Source organism: Mytilus californianus, unplaced genomic scaffold (assembly GCF_021869535.1).
Source record: "Mytilus californianus isolate M0D057914Y unplaced genomic scaffold, xbMytCali1.0.p SCAF_40, whole genome shotgun sequence".
NCBI lineage: Eukaryota > Metazoa > Mollusca > Bivalvia > Mytilida > Mytilidae > Mytilus > Mytilus californianus.
In genome coordinates, this window is record NW_026262691.1 from 1354091 (window position 1) to 1374405 (window position 20315).

The following is a 20315-nucleotide window of genomic DNA, read 5'->3' on the forward strand; positions in this document are numbered from 1 at the left end:
GAGATTATTCAGCACCACCCCTCAGTCATGGTCTGTTTAATTAAAAACAATGAACAGTTTTAATATTAAACTTTGTGATTAGGTCAGTTTTTTCATATTCAACTGTTTGTAAGATTGCAAGCAAATTGCAAATCGTTCTAAGGCACTGGGCTTCCATAAGAAGAAGTTGGTGTTGTAGTAAATATAAGTTTTGATTGCACAAAAATTTCTATCCTCATGATCAACTTCTACTTCTACCACTGAGTGACCACTGTCATCTATATAAATAAGAAGATGTAGTATGAGTGCCAATAAGATAACTCTCCATCCATGTCAAAATGTATTTAAAGTTAACTATATGTTCACTCTTCTCTGTCACTTGTTTGGTGTGTGCATGCAAACGAACATGAGCTATAATCAAATATTTTGGTAAAAGGGAATCCCTTGCACATGTTGAGCTCTTACTTAAATTTCATTATATACTTTTGAGAAAAAAAAACAGTTAAGGGAACCCATTGTCATGACACAAAATCAGTTACATGAACAAGAAAAATAAAAAAGCAAAGGAACAGCACTTTCATTGCTGATCTTCATCCTCAAGTCAACCTGCTGCTGTTACATCCCCAAACTTTAGAGTCGGAGGTAGAAATAATGGGTATTGAGGTAGAGGGAGAGAATTAATTGGTAAAGGTGCCCAGAAGGGGGGATATAATGATCCAGGACAGTTTTGAAATGCTGGATATATGAATAGGCCCCAGGGTACATTATATTTAGATCTATTATTTGAAGGGACCTTGGTCGCTGATTGGTCTAAGTAGTTTAACTACCATAATCAATGAGGGGGCTAATGGGGGGTTGTCATCACGGTTCACGAAATGTTTAATTTGCTGATCACAGTTCACAGGAAATATCTCAAAACTGTTCACAAAAAATAACAGTTTAACACATTCATCACTGTTCATGAAAAAACGACAATTTAAAACCTTCATCACGGAGAACGTTTATCAAATTGAATTAAAAATGTGTCAAGAAAAATGCACTAATCACGAGTCATGGATACTAAATCCATGTAAAATCGAATCACGAAGGACAAAAATAACCCATAAGCACCTAGGCTCATCAATACAAGTCAACACTGAGCTTCTGCTTGCGAACCCTGCTTGGGTGGGTGCATGCGACTCCAATCTTTATCATGTTTATTTACTAGGATTTTCAGTTTTCCTATTGAAGGTCTGTGTTTTTTTCCAGCAGTCCGGCTTCCTCCATTAAAAAACTGGCTGGCTTGAATAACCCAAAAGTGGTGCTAAGTTAAGTGGTGTTAAAACACCTTGAATCAAAATCAAATCTATGATTTGAATGGGAATTCTTAATAGGACAGAATTTAACCCCTTGTACTTTTTGATATTTTAAGGGATAAACCCAAGGTTGATGTCATATATAGAAAAGTGTAGGACCACCAGCAGAGTTTAAACAGCTGAGGTAAGGTTTTTAAATTCTTAACCTCTTTTGTTCAAAGTTCCAAATTGTGCAATTGAAGTTTTTTTTATATTTATTCCAGAATCATAATGCCTAATCAGATAGTACAAATATGAACATTTGCTCTGCTTTTGTTAAGCAGACAAAATCATCTGTTAAATTGTGAACAACAATTGATATAAAAAAATAAAAAAATAAATGTATATTTTCCCAAAGGAATCAACTTTTTAGCTCACCTTTCCTGAAAGGAAAGGTGAACTTTTGCCATCACTTGACCTCCATTGTCTTCAGTCTTAAACTATTTCAAAGATCTTCTCCTTTGAAACTACTATACAAATTCCAACCAAACTTAAGCTGAATGATCCTAAGGGTATCTAGATTAAAGTTAATGTTTTATATTCCATTTCGTCAAAAAACATGGCCGCCATTGCTAAAAATAGAACATATGGGGTAAAATGCAGATTTTACCTTATAAAGCCCTTAGAGCAAATCTGACATGGGGTACAATTTTCAGTAGGTCAAGATTAATCAACCCTGAAATTTTCAGATGAATTGAACAACTTATTATTGGGTTGCTGCCACTAACTTTGTAATTTTATGGAAATTTTGCAGTTTCTGGTCATTATCTTGATTATTATTATAGATAAAGATAAAAGTTTGTAAACAGCAAAAATGTTCAGCAAAGTAAGATCTACAAATAAGTTAAGATGACCAAAATTGTCAATTGACCCCTTAAGGAGTTATTGTCCTTTAATGACAATTTTACACAATGTTTTCATAATATTTAAAAAAAAATAAAAAAATCTCCTCTGATCTACCGAACCAAATTAAACCAAACTTAATCTGAATGTCCATTAGGGTGTCTTAAATAAAGTTTGTGTTTTATTTTCTATTTTTTCAAACAACGGCCATCTTGGCTAAAAATAGAACACAGAGTAAAATGCAGTTTTTAGCTTATATTTAAAAAACTCCAGCATTTAAGTCAAATAAGACAAGAAGTTTAAGTATTAATTAGGTCAAGGTCTACATGCCCTGAAATTTTCAGCCAATTGGGTAACCAGTTTTTCAGTTATTGCCCCTGAATTTTATGATTTAAAGAAATTATCGGTTTTTGGTGATTATCTTGAAAATTATTGTACATACAGATAAACTGTAAACAGCAAAATTGTTCAGCCAAGTAAGATCTACAAACAAGTCAAATGACCAAAATTGTCAATTGACCACTTAGGAGTTGTTGCCCTTTAAGGACTTTTTTTCACAATTTATTTATCATGTTGGCTTACTTTAAAAAATCTCCATTGAAACTTCTGAATTAATTTACGGCCAAACTTAGGCTGAATGAGACTCAGAATATCTAGTAATATAAGTTTTATATTTTATTTCTTTGTATGTCAAGAAACATAGCTCTTATGGCTAAAATAGAACATAGGGGGAAATGCATGTTTTTTTTTTTGCTTTTGAAGAAGATATGACAGATTCGAAGAACATTTATACAAATTGAAAAGCCAAAATAATTATTGATGAAAGATTTAGGCAAAAAAAATTAGGGTGAGGGATTCATGACACTTGAGAGCCTCTTGTTTTAATGTAGCAGTGTCTAAAATTGAAGATGAGTGCATTAGATATTGATATTATTTATTTATCTGATTTTTACAGATGGATACTCAAACAATAACAACATTAGTCTTTCTGCATAATACCTACTTTCTTTCAATTGAATCATTTGCAATCATGCTATATGATGCTTCTCAGCTCAGCTGACCTAAAAGGTCAAAAGAGCATTCGATGTCTGGGTCAGTTAACTTTTTATACATTTATAGTTTGATTTTAACATAATTGGTGCCTGCGTCTGACAAATATTTCTGTCATTAGGAGTTCTCCAATATGAATGTGCTAAATGACTTCATACTTGGCCACCAGCTTAACAATGAGTTATAATGTTTTCAGATTTTTCAGATACCAACTTTGAATCCTGTTTGACAATTAAATTTGAAAACATTTCAATTTGTAAAATGAACTTCAACATTTTTCATCAAACAACAAAGTTGTCGGTGTCATATCGTTTGACGCTTGTCCGAAATTCCAAAATTCCGTAATTCTGATATTCCGTTATTCTGAAAATCCATAATTCCGTCATTCGGCAATAAACCATTATACAGTTTTTTACTATACGCCTTCAGATATTGGGCTGATTTTTGGTATGTGAGTTAACCATGATGAGTTACAGATCAAGTTTCAGTATCTTTCCGCTTCACTAATTTTTGCCGAAATTACAGGCTTTGGACTTTGAGAAATTGTTGAAAATCACAGTTGTACAGACTTTTTTTGGAAACACCTTCAGATATTGGGCTTATTTTTGGTATGTAAGTTAACCATAATGAGTTACAGGTCAAGTTTAAGTTTCGTTCTGCTCTGCTAATTTTTGATGAAATTACCGGCTTTGACCTTTGATAACTTGTTGAAAATCACAGTTATACAGATTTTTTTCTATACGCCTCCAGATTTTGAGCTGATTTTTTATATGTGAGACTACCATCATGTTTGTGTCCACATGTGTTTATATTGAAATTGCAGATCTTTCAAATTTTTGGGACAGGGCCATTTGTGTCGCTCTGACACATCTAGTTCAGATAAAACTTTCCTGTTTGCCGATGCTTTAAAAAAAAATTCAATATGTACATGAACTTCAAAATTTTTTGTCAAAAACTTCTCCAATATGAATGCGTGGAATGACTTCATACTTGGCCACCAGCTTAACAGTCATGAGTTGTAAAATGTGAGAATTTTTCAAATGTTTTCATTACCAACTTCATGTTTCCTGATACTTTGAAACTTTTTCAATGTGTTCAGCCATTCTTCTGAGTTAAAGGGGAGGTATGCTTAGCACAATATTGTGTGCAACTTCTTGTTCATATTATAATATAAAAAATGTTTATATGCTCATATTATAATATAAAAAGTTAATCAAGTTTCAACTATTCAAAAAAGATATAAAAAATAATTTTATTCCAGGGAGTAGAACTAAGGCTGTAATTATTGGATGGCAGCACTTTTCTTATTCAATAAATAAGTACATTCTCATGAAAAACAGTACCAAACAGTTCAACATTGGACCTAGACCAATTCAGATGAATAAATGTTTGACCCAAAGCCAAGTCCTCCAGGAGATGGTGCATATTTTTTTTCCAAATGGGAAAAACTTTAAAGGAAAACTCCACAGGATGGAGTATTTCCTGGGTAACTATAAGGGCGAAGAGGCAGCCTTCACACAGTTGGTAGAATATGGTAAAGATAAACCTCACTTATATTTACACACAAAAGAAAAGGTATGGGTAAACCAAATTATGGATAACTATATGTTGCATTGTAATATATTTTCATGTGTGATGAAAAGGTTTTGTCGCATATTAAGCAGAATCTCATACATCAACATTTTAAGAAAATAAAGGAGATATTTAGTAAATGTACATACAAAATGCATAGAAAAAATACAAATTATCAATATACAGGGCTTTTATTCCTGTTCAACTTGTCTGTCAATGTAGGGCCTTCAACAATGAACAAATCATTCATAACCTACTATGAGATCAATACGGCCCCTAGCGTCGACTTTTAGACCACTGAAAAAAATGTATTTTTAGCTCATGTTTCCTTAAATGAAATGTAAGCTTTAGCCATTTCTACTTGGCATCCATTTTCATCCCTCGTAAACTATTTTAAAAATCTCCTCTGAAAGTATTGAAATAATTCTAACCAAACTTTAGCTGAATAATTCTTAGGGTATCTAGAATTAAGTTTATGTTTTATTTTCTGTTTCTTCTAAAAGCATGGCTGCCATGGCAAAAAATAGAACATATGGGTAAAGTGCAGTTTTTGGCTTATGTCTCAAAAACTAAAGCATGAAGAGAAATCTGACAAGGAGTTAAAGTGACACATTCACCAAAGTTGTTGAGGGATCTCTTAAGGAGTTATTGCCCTTTAAATACAATTTTACACAATTTGTTCATCATGTTTCCAAAAAAAAAGTGAGTGACATAGAATTAAAACTAATTAAAAGTACAAATATTCATTATAATGCAATCTTTTTAATTTGTATGCCAAATTAGGGTTTTGACCCCAATTCCATGGTTTACTGAACATGGATAATGAAAGTGCAATTGTGGTATCTGTGTAGTGTGGATAAATGTTCTTGGTTGACTAAATTACCATACATGGAAGAAATTGTCCAACTTGGAAACAGTCTGTGTTCAAAATAGGTTACAAATATTACTGGAGGCTTCTGGAAACCTAAAAGCCTAAAAATGTGGCACACAGTACATATTTTGCCTTAATTGTAATTAGTGAAACTGGACTTCAGAATTTAAAGGTGCATGTAGTATTATTTTTCAAATATATGTAGTATTGATATTAATTTTTTATTGCAGATACCTAAATTTGAGGTCCAATCTTGTTCTGACAGTCAAGACAGTGATATAGAACTACCAGCACTGTCAACTTCAAGGAACTCGCCTCAAAATGCCACTCCATCTTCGTCGCAAACTTACCAATTGCAATATACCACTATGGCCACACCAGCAAGAAACCAATATACCACTATGACCCCACCAGCAAGTAACCAATATACCACTATGACCCCACCAGCAAGTAACCAATATAACACTATGACCCCACCAGTAAGTAACCAATATAACACGTTGACCACGCCAGCCAGTACACACGTCTCTCCTGCAGACTGGATACAGCTAGATACACCAACTGTCAGCGTATCGGAAGACTTCATGCACAGGTCAATTACCGCAGTTAGTATATTTCTAAATTCATAAAAATATGTATACCCTTTATAAAAGGGGACCAAACTGTTTTCTTTCAGCATGTCTGTCTCATAAATATTTTTTTTTATATGAGTGAGCTATACCATGTGTTGTGTTTTCAGATTCATCACTCAACAACTTCCAAACACTAAACTCTTTTATACATAGTTGAAAATTTCCGTTCTATTTTTCTCCAGAACTATATACAAGATCTTTCTGGAATTTAGTATCAATGATAGAAATGTGTTCTATACCATGTAAAATTTTAAGATTCATGACTCAACATGTGAAATGAACACTTGCATATTATTTAACATAATAGGTTAGTTGATTAATTTTGGTGCATTTTTTACGGAACTTAGTAACTTATCGGTGCTTTCTGAAATGTGGTATAAAGGTTAATATGAGTGAGCCATATGTTTTCAGTTTCATCACTGAATAACTTCCTGTTAGCTGTATACTTTTTATGAGGGGTATCATTATTATTTAACATAGAATAAACTAGAGGTACTGTGATCAGAGCTCACAAAATTATACTGCTGTTCCTTGCAAAGTTGATGTTTTGGTATTGGAAACTCTAAAAATCAATTTGACCAGAAACCAAATAGGAGGTGCACAATGGTATTATATGATTAAGAATCTCCAAAAGTTTCATTAAATAATGATTAGCAGTTTAGGAGAAGTTGTTGATACAAAATGAGTACCCCAGTTATATGGCAATGGTAAAGTCCATGTTTTTGAAATAAAAACTTTAAAAAAATAACCTTGAACAAAAACAAAATAGGAGGTGCATTATAGCATTATATCATAAAAAATCTTGAGAAAGTTTCATTAAATTATAATAAGTGATTTAGGAGGAGTTGGTGATACAACATGGATACCCCCAAGGTTTTGTCAATTGAAAAGTCCATGTTTTTTAAATGGAAATCCCAAAAATGATTTTGAACAAAAACAAAATAGGTGCACAATGGCATTATATCATAAAAAAATCGGGGAAAGTTTCATTAAATTATAATCAGTGGTTTAGAAGGATACAACATGGATACCCCTATTTCATGGCAATAGTCCCATGTTTTTCAAATAGAAACCCCAACAATGATTTTCAACAAAAACAAAATAGGAGGTGCACAATGGCATTTCGTTCTGATAAGTGGTTAAGGAGGAGTAGGGGATACAAAATGAAACATAGTGTGCAGGATGGACACAGGGAAGGACGGACTTTCCCATCACTATATACCTCCACTTTAAAAAGCGGGGGTATAAAAATGAAAATGGGGAATGTGTTAACAATTTGCAAGGCTTCAGCTTAACAATTACATGATCAGTTCTTTGTATTTGTATTCATATCTAGTATATTAATGTTTTAATATTGGGGTTCATGACAAATATATGCCGAGCGAGTGTAGCAGAAACACATTTTCTTGCTTCTTCAGATATATGCATACATTTATCAAGCCTGTTTTTCCATAGTGAAATGGCCATTTTATTTCAGATTATTTTATAATCCTAATGCAGTTAATCATCCACAGCAATATATGGTTATTTTCATTGATTTTTTCTCTGTATTGTGAGCAATTTGTCCCATGTACATTTACAAATGTACTTCATATCCTTTTATTTTTTATGAATTATTGTCAATCAAAAATCAAGTGAAATTATCAAATAAACACAAAAAGCTTGTAAAAAGTAGAAAAGATATTTCAATACCTATAATGCATTTTAGGCCAGGTCAGTCATAAACCTGGTCTATAGTATGGTGATGTTGGGGAGGCAGTATGGCCGGCAAATTGGCAGGAAGGGAAAATGGGTGTATAATTTATGTAATCAAGTCGTCCTACAGTTTTGAATCTAGATCATTTAAATTTTACAGGAAGTTTATATATATATATATATATATGTATTGAACTTTATTACAGTTCACCTGCAAATTGGGAATCATTTAAAGATTTTTTTCACCCATTTTCAGGACAGAAAGTTTTAAAAAAGAAGGTTGCATTAGTTTTGTGTAATCAGCACTATAGTTTTCAACCTAGGTCTGTGAAACTTTACAGGAAGGCAAGCTAACACACATGTTTAAGTTCTGAACAGGCTATTATGGAATTGTTTGAAGAGATATATCTGGTTTTTCAAATTTGGAAGCATAGTTATTTTCCAGTAAAAAATATAAACAGTGTATTTTCTTGTAATTATCTCCTGATCACACAGTTTTCAACTATGATCCTAATTCAAAAATCACTAAACCAACCTGGGCATTTTAAACTGACCAATTTTTATTTTTTTCTTCTATCAAAAGCTTACTAACAACTAAAAATTCTATTGATTATCTTTGTTAAAATAAAAAAATCTGACAATCAGACACAATTTTTACCTTAGTTTTAGGTAAATCAGCAACCAATTTTATGTCAAACTGTTAATTAATGTAACATTATAATTTCTTGTCTTTTAGCATGATGATAATTCACAAAGGTGCACAGTGTGTGTGGATCGACCAAAAACTGCAGTTATAATACCATGTGGTCATACATTTTGTATGGCATGTGCTACACAGATTGAGGCATTAGACCAGCCTTGTCCGGTATGCAGAACAGCCATTCAAGATGTAAATCAGTGTTTTCCTTAAAAGAGGATTATAGACATAATGAACATGTATGATGATATGAGATTTGTTTTTGTATTTTTTCATGGTAGTATAAATGATGGCTGTGAAGTAGTTCTGTCATTTTTGGATAACTTTTGTTCAGACAGTTTGCACCATTCCATAGTTGAAGGTCATGATAGAAATTTTACCTGATTTGACGACAACTCTATCTACATATACTTAAATGTTTACAATGGTTTTATGTCAGACATGCATTTGAGCTGTTGCACTTTTTAGTCTGTTTTGTGCAACTGTCATTTATTTATGAATGAATATAAATAAGATAAGTGTATCATTTTATAAAATCCATAATTGACATGCTTCCATTTATTGATCAGATCAAACAACTTGTTCTGTTGTTATGAGTCTAAAGACGCATGGCATAACAAACCAAAAAAAAATGCTATAGTATATATATAAAAAAAAAAGAAATTTATTAATTGTTATCATATAAAACCTGGTCAGTAATTGTCAGATTCACTTACAAAAAATACAGAACCATATATCTAAAAGATACAATTAGGATTAAACCACAATACATAAAAAATCCCTCTCTGGGAAACAAATGCTATCTGTAAAACAGTTCTGAGGTTTTAATGAACTAACCCTGCCTTTTAAATAAATTAAAGCTCACTTTTCGAATCAACAACATAATGCTAATATTGAAAAAGAGAACTTTTGACATTGCTGACCAATGTCAAAATAGTTCCTTATGTTTTCCAAATCCAAAAACAGTTTTAAGTTCTTATTTTCCCTATTTTTGCAAGGACATATGGAACAGAAAGTATCAAGCTCAATTTATTTATCTCAAACTAGTAATGGCCATTAATGTGCAATTTAAGCTATATTTCTGTTTCATTTTATTGTATGATTTTAAAAAATCTCCTCTGAAACCACAAGATTGATTTGTATTAATGTTCTTTAGAATGTTTTAAAATATTTTTATGCGGTATTCTGCACAGAACTGAAAATGGGATTTTTATTTGGTGAAAAAACAAGGATGTCATTGTAAAAAAGATCATATGTGTAATGATAAATTGTAGTTTTTAGCAATCAAATTAAAATTTATGAGATATATGGAAGAGAAAATGATCAATGACTCAACAAAAAGCTGCCCTTTAATTTTTAATAATAATTTGGGACCTTTCTGGGAGTTTTGGCTGTTTATTTATTACTGATATCTATTTATATTATATCAACAGTATAACAGCATACGTAATTAATTAATTAAAATATGTTCAGTTAACATTTGAATTTGTATGATTATTCCTGAAGTATTTCCTTTATAACATTTTATGATTATAAGTTATATTTTAATTGCAATCATAACTTGCATTGTTATTTATTTAAGTTCTCATTTTATACAAATTGTATTTTTATTTTATTGGTCTCTGGTCTGATGATCAAACTTTACTTTTTAATAAAATTTTATGATGTTTTGTTCTTTATTTTAATTTATTATTGCTTTTAATTTAATATATTTTTTTATTGATCATAATCAACCTTTGATCAAATATCACCATTCACAAATGATTGATAACAATAGTTTGACTTTCAAATTTTAAGATTCAATATAAACCTTCCTATTCTGTGCTTTGAGTCTACAGTTTTATCTCTAGCGTCGCTGCTTATCAATGGTTAGCTCCTTACAAAATCTAGGGTATACAATGTCACTTGATCACTCCAGAGTATTTTTAAATACCTTCAAACTAAGTTTGGGTGATATATATGTTTCATTATGTCAGTCTGTGGTCTGTCCAACATACAATCCACGACTGCTCATAAGATGCTTGATTGTAGTAATACAAGTGTACTAAAGCAATGTGGGGTCACTGTATGGAGATGTGCATATTGTTAGAAATTTTCTGTTTCTTTACGTTGATAAAGATTTCATGGTAATGTATTTAATATAAATAACATGTGATGTGAGTGCCAATGAGACAAACCTCCATCCAAGTCACAATTATTAAAGTAAACCGTTATTGGTCAAAGTATGGCCTACAACACATTGTCTTGGCTTGCAACGAAGAGCATGCTATAAAGGGCCCCAAAATGACCAGTGTAAAATAATTCAAACAGGAAAACTAAAAGTCTAATCTTTATATATAAATCGAGATACAAAAACACCTATAAGCCACACCAACAAACGACAATCACTGAACAAAGGGCTGACGTAGGACGGGTGCATATAACAATGCAGCGAGTTTTAGTGTACATTCGAGACATGAAGATCATTAATGGATAATCTTTTTATTATGTCCAGTGACAATAATTTGAGAGGCATGTTAATTTATTACTGTCTGGAAATAGATACATGATTTGTCTGGTTAGCTGCTCCTTCAGTTTTTGGAAGTATATTGCTTTTAATACTTTGTAAGATGTTTGAACACTAACCTGAGGATGTGCATGTCTACCAGATTTTAATTTTTCAAAAATATTCTGAAAATAAGAGGTATGCATCTTGATTACCAAAATATATGGCGCTGAAAAAAACATTTCCGGTCTCAAAGAAACCATTTTATACCCTGATTCCCAAAATATATGGTTACTAGGAACTTTTTCAATGATAATGTGCCAAAAACAAACTTCAGGTTTGATCAAGGTCACTTTCAGTTGACCTTATAAGGTAAAATATTTCCTTGCACTTCAAAGGATACTAAAAAATTCAAAAGATCTTTTAGATTTAACATAAATTCTAATACACTTTCATCTTGCTGCTGAATAGTATTAACACATTCAACTCTTTACACTAAGTATTCCACATTCCAAACTAAAAGACAATTGCAAGAGTTGGTCCTGCTTTGTTTCATAAAAAACAGAGTGGCCAATGTAGATACAAGTATATTGTCTTAGAAAGGGATAAAGTACTTTGTGAAGTGTCACCCTGATTCTAACAAAAAAATCTCTGAAACTGACATTATCAAGATGCTTGATTTCTTGATTGACAACATTTTTGTTACGCTTGGAGGACGTGTTTTTCAACGAATAATCGGCATTCCCATGGGTAAAAACTGTGCCCCTCTTCTTGCCGACTTGTTCCTTTATTCATATGAGGCTGGCTTCATAAGAAAAAAAAAGAAGTTAGCTGTGTTCTTTAACAAATACTTTCAGCTATACAGATGATGTTCTCTCACTTAATTGATTACTTCTGTTTATCAATTGGTGTGCACTGTTAATTGATTGATTTGGAAAAATTCTTAATCAAGTGGCAAAGTAAAAGGCTCGAACACATCAAACGAATAGAAAGAAACTGTCATATTCCTGACTTAGTACAGACATTTTCTTGTGTAGAAGTGGTGGCTTAAAGTTAACTAAAACTCTCACTGGTATGATAGTCGCATAGTTTTACATATATTGACAATAATCAAATATCGGGGAACAGCAGTCAATACAGTGTTAGAATTTTAAATACCATAAAAACGGGACAAGTGTATAAAAAACAAAAAAGGAAAATAATTAGACAAGACATCATTAACCAAAAAAATGAAAAACAAGAATACAAAAATATGATTAACAATAACACAACAGGACACTGGCGGGATGTATAAATACCGAGCCCTGCAAAAACGATATTACAAAAAATGGAATAAACAATATGTATGGCAAGCTGTTTTACTATTTATTATAACTTCAAGATATCTCATATCTATAATACTAAAATAACGATCGAGGTCCAATTAAATGTCAGCCGTCATGACTAAAAAACGACGAATTAAAGAATTTAACTTTATATGTAACTAATGACCACATATTAATATACAATACCAATAATTAGCACGTTCCGGGTCGAATCCTAACTGTGTATTGCTACCAAAGAGACAAGTAAAATGCGGCGGGTTAAAAACGGTGTTTCGTGAAATCTCAACCTCCCCCTTTTCACCTACAGCTAATGTAGATTTAGGCTAAAAACACTTGACCAGGACATGACTTTTTCTCATTTGACATAGGCTTGTGTTCTTTGGCATCATTGCATGTGAATATATCGTCGTGAGATGCTGTGCCCGGTGCCACGATGATCTTAATGTGATATTGACCCCAATGTGTTACTTTTCTACTTTATACATATGCGTTAATTTGGCATGTGGATGTATCATCATGTTATAAAAGTTGAAGCACAAGGAATTATGCAAATTTCTTTATTAAAAAAATCTAGGAAGGTTTAAATAACAATCAATAAGAAGATGTGATGAGTGTGCCAATGAGACAAGTCTCCATCCAAGTCACAATGTAAAAAAAGTTAACAATCATAGGTCTAAGTACGACCTTTAACACGGAGCATTAACTCATATCGAACAGTAAGCTATAAACGGCCCCAAAATAATCAGTGTAACACAATTCAAACAGGAAAACAGACGGTCTAATCTATTTACAAAACGAGAAACGAGACACATCTATGAAACATTCCAACAAACGACAACCACTGCTGGTTCCTAACTTAGGACAGGTGCATATAATATATGCAGTGGCCGGTTTGAAGATTTTAACAGGCAACAACCTTCAACCTTAACCTGATACAGCAGTATAACATTACAACAAGAAATGGCTAAACTCTATCAAAAATACGAATTACACAAAATACAACAACGAGAACAAACACATCTCGCGACAAAGCACGAATACAACAACAAACAGCCTGCTAGTTGATAATTGAAAATGACTATATTGTAAATCCCCCCATTTTTGGAAGATGTACAGGGTGAAGACGTATTTTTTTTATCAGTTCACTTGATGTCTTTGAGCTGGCATGTAAGTTTGGAAAAATCGAACCTCAAAATATGAATAAAACAAGTTTTAAAATGATAAACACTTTTTGAGATCTTGCTGTTTGTTCTTCGGATTTGGATACCCGATGTGATTTATTGCCATCATATAAGGCAAACATCCAAATTGTTTATCCTTGAAGAGTTGTTTTCGCTCGGGCTAAAGCCCTCGAGGAAAACAACCCATCTCGGGTAAACAATTACAATGTTCTTTTTATATGAAGACAATAATTGTTTAATGTTACACTACTGTCTCAGGTTATGACGTCTGTTAAGGATGTTCGCTTGTTATGTTTTGGAATTTTTGTCAGATTTTCGAAATCCTCTGGTTTTATCCATTTTAATGCTTTAAAAAATTTTGCCCATTGACCCCCATTTTTCTTTTTATAAATCTTTTACATGTACAATTATAAGCCATTTGTAAAAGTCTTATAAAATATTATTTATTTTTTAATAGTTTTTGAGAACTTTAACTTGTCAATGATAAGACTAAGAAAAATCAAGAGATAACATTTTCCCGCCTAGATTTCAATGGCTAATATCTGGAAAACAAGCACATTGACCTCTATATTTTTTTTTTGCTTTTTTGCTTCCTTAATTAATCCCCTATCAATAGATACTAGTCTTTTGGAAAGTTATTTATCTTGAAATTGAGTAGCAAACTTTCGTAAACGTTAAAACCCGCTGCATTTTTACACACCTATCCAATGTCATGTTGTTCAGTGGTTGTCGTTTGTTGGTGTGGTTTAAAGATCTTTCTCGGCAGTTGTGTGCATAGATTAGACCGTTGGTTTTCCTGTTTGAATTATTTTATCATAGTCATTTTTAGGGTCTTTATAGTTGCCTGTTTGGTTAGAGACAAGGCTTGAGCAGTGTTGGAGGCCGTATTTTGACATATAATTGTTAACCTTTTATACATTGTGACAGTTAAATGAGAAATGTCTCATTGGCACTCATACAACATCTTCTAATTTAAATTGATTCTACTGTTTGATTTTATTTTGGACCTTTTTCAAATTGTCTTAATCCAAAGTCTCCAGATCTTAACTTTTTTTTATACCCCAAACAAATGAGTGGTAGATAGGAAACAACTTGTCGTTCAGCCTGTTAATCCGTAAATTTTATCGCAAATTGTTATATATTAGATTATGGATGCTTGTCAATGTAAAATTATTAAAAAGAGAAGTATGCCCATCAAGACCTACCAGTGGTGTAATTTTCAGAAACCTTTGTTAAATAATCGTTACATGTATTACCGGAGTTATGGTACTTTAACCTGTTTAATGAACCTTTTTTTCAGACTGTTTTTTAACTGTTAACTTTAAAACTAAAATCAGTGCCTTATTCGACAGATGGATAAAAAGCATTTGCCAGTTGCTCCCACTTTCAATGTTGAGAAAGGCAAAATGAAAGATGACCCTTTGCATCCAACTCTTCGAAAGGATAACTTTTGTTTTCAATATTAATTCATATTCACATATTTAACGAATGCTTCATTTAACACATGATATATTTAGTAAATGATTGTTTCCTGACGATACTTTTATTTTGGCATTGATTATGTCTCCTTTGACTCTCCATGGCGTCATAACACTAAATTCATGGGATGTGTTTTGATTGATATTTTAGTCTCTGACACATTTTTTTTTGTTGCTTTTAGCTAGGTATAAGTAACTGCGAGTATTCTCAGATTGTTACTTTGTGTCTTTAGTTGGCCCGTTGACACTAGTTTTAATGCATTTCTTTAATTCACTAATAACTTATTGTGTGATACATATCATACCATCGCATCCAACTGTAGTTTTATTGAGTAGTATATTTCTTTTAATCCATATTCTATTAAAGTTCATGTTATTCTATCTTGCCGATGAAATTTAACTTTAATCTATATAACACTTCTTCGAACAACAAAATTATAATAATTAGTCTTACCTGTTATTACGTGTCTATCAATATTTTTGCAACACCATTTACGTAATATTTTACTAAAGAACATATTTTTTGTCGTAAAATTGAGCTGTCCATGGCCATGTTATACAAGCACTTGTGTTTTTATTTTATAATTAGATTTTGTCATGGGTCTAAGTGTAAGTCTACTTGTTTTTGTTCACATTTTGTCGATTTTATGAGTTAGGCCTTTTTCAATTATCTTTTTATAGTGTGTCTTTTATTTGACTTGGCACAACCTTTTGAAACTTTTTTGTTCTCATTTGTTTGCTTTATTTGGCCTTTCAATGTACTTCAATTCGAGCGTCATTGTTGAGTCTTTTATAGACGAAATGCGCGTCTGGTGTAATATAAATTGTAAGCCTGACACCTTTGATATGTATTTATGAGTAATGGTACACTATTGTGAGTCTGTCTCAGGATAAGGTAAAGGTCTTTCAAAAAGTTTATACCCACTGCATTGTATGCAGCTGTACTAAGTCAGGGGCCTGTTGTTCAGTAGCTGTCGTTTGTTGGTGTGGTTCATATGTGGTTTTCCTTTCTCGTTTGTATATTAATTAGACCGTTGGTTGTCACGTTGAAATTTGTTACACTGTTATCTTGATGGCCCTTTTGAGCTTACTGTTCGGTGTGAGCCAAGGCTGTGGGTCGAATGCCGTACTGAAACATTTAATTGCCAACTTAAACTACATTGTGTCTAAAATGGAGAGTTGACTTATCAACACTCATACCCTATCTGAAGTATGCTATAGTGTTTATTTTAGGGTAGCCAAAATTGAAATTGCGTTTCCATCACCCTAATTTCCAACACAAACTATTTTTCTATACGCGGCTGCTATATATATGAGATATAGGTACTTAAGCTATACAAATATGACAAGCATTTCAGATTAAAAAAATCGTCTTTATATGTTTAATTTAAAAAAAAAACATCTTTCAATATATTTAATAGAGTGCATGTTACAGTGAAAATGTATAATAAGGGATTATGTAGAATCCTTGAAATTTCAGTGATTATGTAGATCCCTGAAATTTTCAATGATTCTGTAAAATCACTGAAATTTTCAGTGATTATGAATAATCCCTGATTAAATACTGTAACAAATATACTTTGCAAAAAGATTATCATAAACTCAATTTACAGTCGCAAAAAAGGTGAATCCATGTATAAAAGATAGTCTAAGCAGAGTCCCGCCTCCGTTTTGTCCTTCTCCATTAGAAAATTGTTTTCCAGATTTCTGCCCTTAGATATCCTCCGTTTCACACAATCAACAAAACTTACTTTAAGGCTAATTTGAAGAAAGTAACGTTGCATGGCTTAACCCTAAATCCTACAACCATTACATATATAAATGAGGGTACAAAAGTTTTGAAAAGCTTCGTCAAGGGTTTGTGGAATAAGGGCTTGCATTGGTTCTTCGCCACTAAGGTATCCGATGAGATGCATGAAGTCTTCGGAACACCCTCTTACTGGTAAGTCTGAAGTATGCTCATTTTCAAGTTCACTCAATGTCTGGTCATTGCACAGTATAGGAAAAGAAAAATCAGACGAATCAAATATTCCAGGTTGAAAATAGAGAACGTTTGGAATACCCGATGGGACTATAATCTCTTGTCGTTGTCTGCGTATTCTATGGTCGTTCCAGTTTTCCATAAACTCATTTAGTTGAGTCTGAATTAAAGGAAGAAAGCAAAATCTTAAACATTCAAGTCCGGGGGTTTGCACCTCCTTTATTTTGGCCGATCAATGCATTTGTATCGGGACATATGTTTTGCACCCCCCTTTGCCCTGGGTTAGCACCCCCTTTTGAAAATTCCTTCATCCGCCCCTGTCATTGTTCAAATTGGACAGAAACAAATTCATTGTTTTCCTTTATCCCTTGTTAACTTTCGGACTAGTATCAACAACATAAAAACCGGATGATCATAAACATAAAAAAAAAAATGAAGCTCTTTCCCCTTTTTGATTGAGAATTGGTGATAAGAAAACTAAAATACCAAAATAGGTATTGAATGGGTCAATAAATGATCAATCTTGCCATGATATCCCGCTGGTGGTCATCTTGAATGATGGATTGGCAAAAAGTAACAACGCTTGGTCAGCACCTCATAAGGAACATTCATGTCATGTTTTTTTTTTACTTTCGGTCTAACTTGAAAGATCATTTCAAAAGTTCTCTTGATTCCGAAAAGGGACTTCTATTTGAAATAAGATCAATATTCTACCACTTCCGGTTAACAAAAGAATTCTTCTGGTCTCATTTAAGGCCATTTATTTACATTTGTAGATATAGGAATATGCGGTGTGAGTACCCAGATTCCACAACTATATGAAAATTATGAATGTTATCAATGAAAATCTGTAAAAACACTACTTTCGGCTTGGCCAAGGTCACTTCCGGTTTACTCTTTTCAAGGTCAAATACTTCCAATCGTTTCATAAAAATTAAAACGGTTGATATGTTTATTTAACAGAAGGGGCAATTACTCATATAAGAAGACGTCGTAGTCAATTTGTATATTACCGACTTTTGACTCCGGAGTATATTTAAAATTTTGGACCGGTTACCTTTTCTGCTGAAATTGTGCATTCGGGTTCTCGAGTCTCGGTCAAGTTAGAGCAAGTGACAGAAGAAAAATACAATGAAACAAGAATGTGTCCAAAGTACAGGGATGCCACCCTCGCACGATCATTTTCTATGTTCAGTGGACCGTGAAATTGGTGTCAAAACTCTAATTTGGCATTAAAATTAGAAAGATATAATGATAGTTCACATGTGTACTAAGGATCAAGTTGATTGGACCTCAACATCATCAAATACGACCTTGACCAAAACTTTAATCTCACATGGGACAGACGGAGTGACGGACGTTCAGACGAACAAACGAACGGGCGAACGAATGAACGGGCGAACGAACGAACGGGCAGACGGACAGACGAACAAACGGACGCACAGACCAAAAAACATAATGCCCCTCTACTATCGTATGTAGGGCATACAAAAAAGAAAGTATTCACAGGGTCAATGGTGAAACAACATCATGTTCAAAAAATCAAAGCGACATCTTGCGAAAGAAAAAAGAACCTTAACAAAAATATTTGGCAAAAAAAATTATTAATAATTAGAAGAAAATCAAAAGGTTTTTCCACAAAAAGTTTATACTCACCATTAAAATACTGTAGATGAAGCTCATCTTAAAACCCAAGAAGACACCAGGAACCGCGTGGCATAATATTATTTTATCACTTTTGCACTAAAACAAGTCGACATTTTGAAAGTAAACATGGACTGTTTTACTGTTTTCCAGTACAAATTGACATTTAAAAAGTTCTATTGTGCAGTTTTTGAACACAAGTAAACTTTCACGAATTCGGAAAGGCGAGAAACAACACGACAAGTGACCACGATTAACTCGGAAAGTATACTTTTCTAAAGCAAGAAAGAAACGTTCAATTTAGCAAGTGTACAAACTGCAAAGTTAACTTGGACACAATAATATTTTGTACACTTTTTGGCTTGTGGTCTTGTTCAGAAGAACTCAACAAGTCAACTTGTCGTAAGTCTACAAGTTGAATTATTAATTAAACAAGTAAACTTGTTTAAGTGTACAAGTTCAATAACAATGCAACTTTCCCTCTTGTTTTTGTCGTCAAGTTGTGTTGACAACTGATCAACTGGTGACTAATATACGTTTCCATAAAAAACACATCAACATTCATCAAGTTGGGTGTATGTAATTCGAATTGGTCTGCACTTGAGGTACAGTTGATGCGTACCTGTAGACATGGCCTGTTGAATGTTTTGATGGTAATACACATAAATGTTCATCAAAGTGAGATGTATGTAAGTTGCATTGGTCTGTACCTGATGTACAGTTGATGTGTACCTCAAGTAGACAAAGCCTTCGAAAGTTTAATGGTAATACACATCAATATTCATCAAAGTGAAGTGTATGTAGATTGAATTGGTCTGTATTTGAGGTACAGTTGATGTGTACCTCGGGTAGACAAAGCCTTTCGAAAGTTTTTATAGTAATACACATCCATTATCATCAGAGTTGAGGGGCCTCGGTGGCCGAGTGGTCTAAGTAGTTACTACTGTAATCACTAGCCAGTCAACACTGAGGTTGTGAGTTCGAACCCCGCTCGTGCGGGTGCACTCGACTCCAATCTTAATTGACTAGGATTGTCAGTTTTCCTATCGAAGGTCGGTGGTTTTCTCCGGGCGCTCCGGCTTCCTCCACCAATAAAAACTGGCCGCCACGAAATAGCCCAAAAGCGGTGCTTAAAAGTGGCGTTAAAACACCAAAAATCAAAAATCAAAATCATCAGAGTTGTGTGTGTATAAGTTGCATTGCTCTGTACTTGATGTACAGTTGATGCGCACCTGAAGTAGACTTAGCCTGTTGAATGTTTTGATGGTAATACACATCAATGTTCATCAAAGTGAGGTGTATGTAAGTTGCATTGGTCTGTACTTGAGGTACAGTTGATGCGTACCTGAAGTAGACTTAGCCTGTTAAAAGTTTTGATGAGAATCTCATCAATACTCAAGAGAGTTGGGTGTATCTAAGTTCCATCGATCTGCACTTGAGGTACAGTTGATGCGTACCTGTAGACAAAGCCTGTTGAATGTTTTGATGGTAATACACATAAATGTTCATCAAAGTGAGATGTATGTAAGTTGCATTGGTCTGTACCTG

The 20315-nt window shown here is 33.1% G+C and overlaps 1 protein-coding gene across 1 annotated transcript; it reads left to right on the forward strand.

Annotated features, from left to right (window-relative positions):
- The first annotated feature begins 4497 nt into the window (after positions 1-4497).
- Positions 4498-9274, forward strand: LOC127699768 (uncharacterized). The gene is made up of 3 exons (XM_052203124.1): positions 4498-4781; positions 5880-6254; positions 8713-9274. The coding sequence occupies exons 1-3, from the start codon at positions 4536-4538 to the stop codon at positions 8884-8886; spliced, it is 795 nt and encodes a 264-aa protein (XP_052059084.1). The 5' UTR covers positions 4498-4535; the 3' UTR covers positions 8887-9274.
- Positions 9275-20315: the final 11041 nt, after the last annotated feature.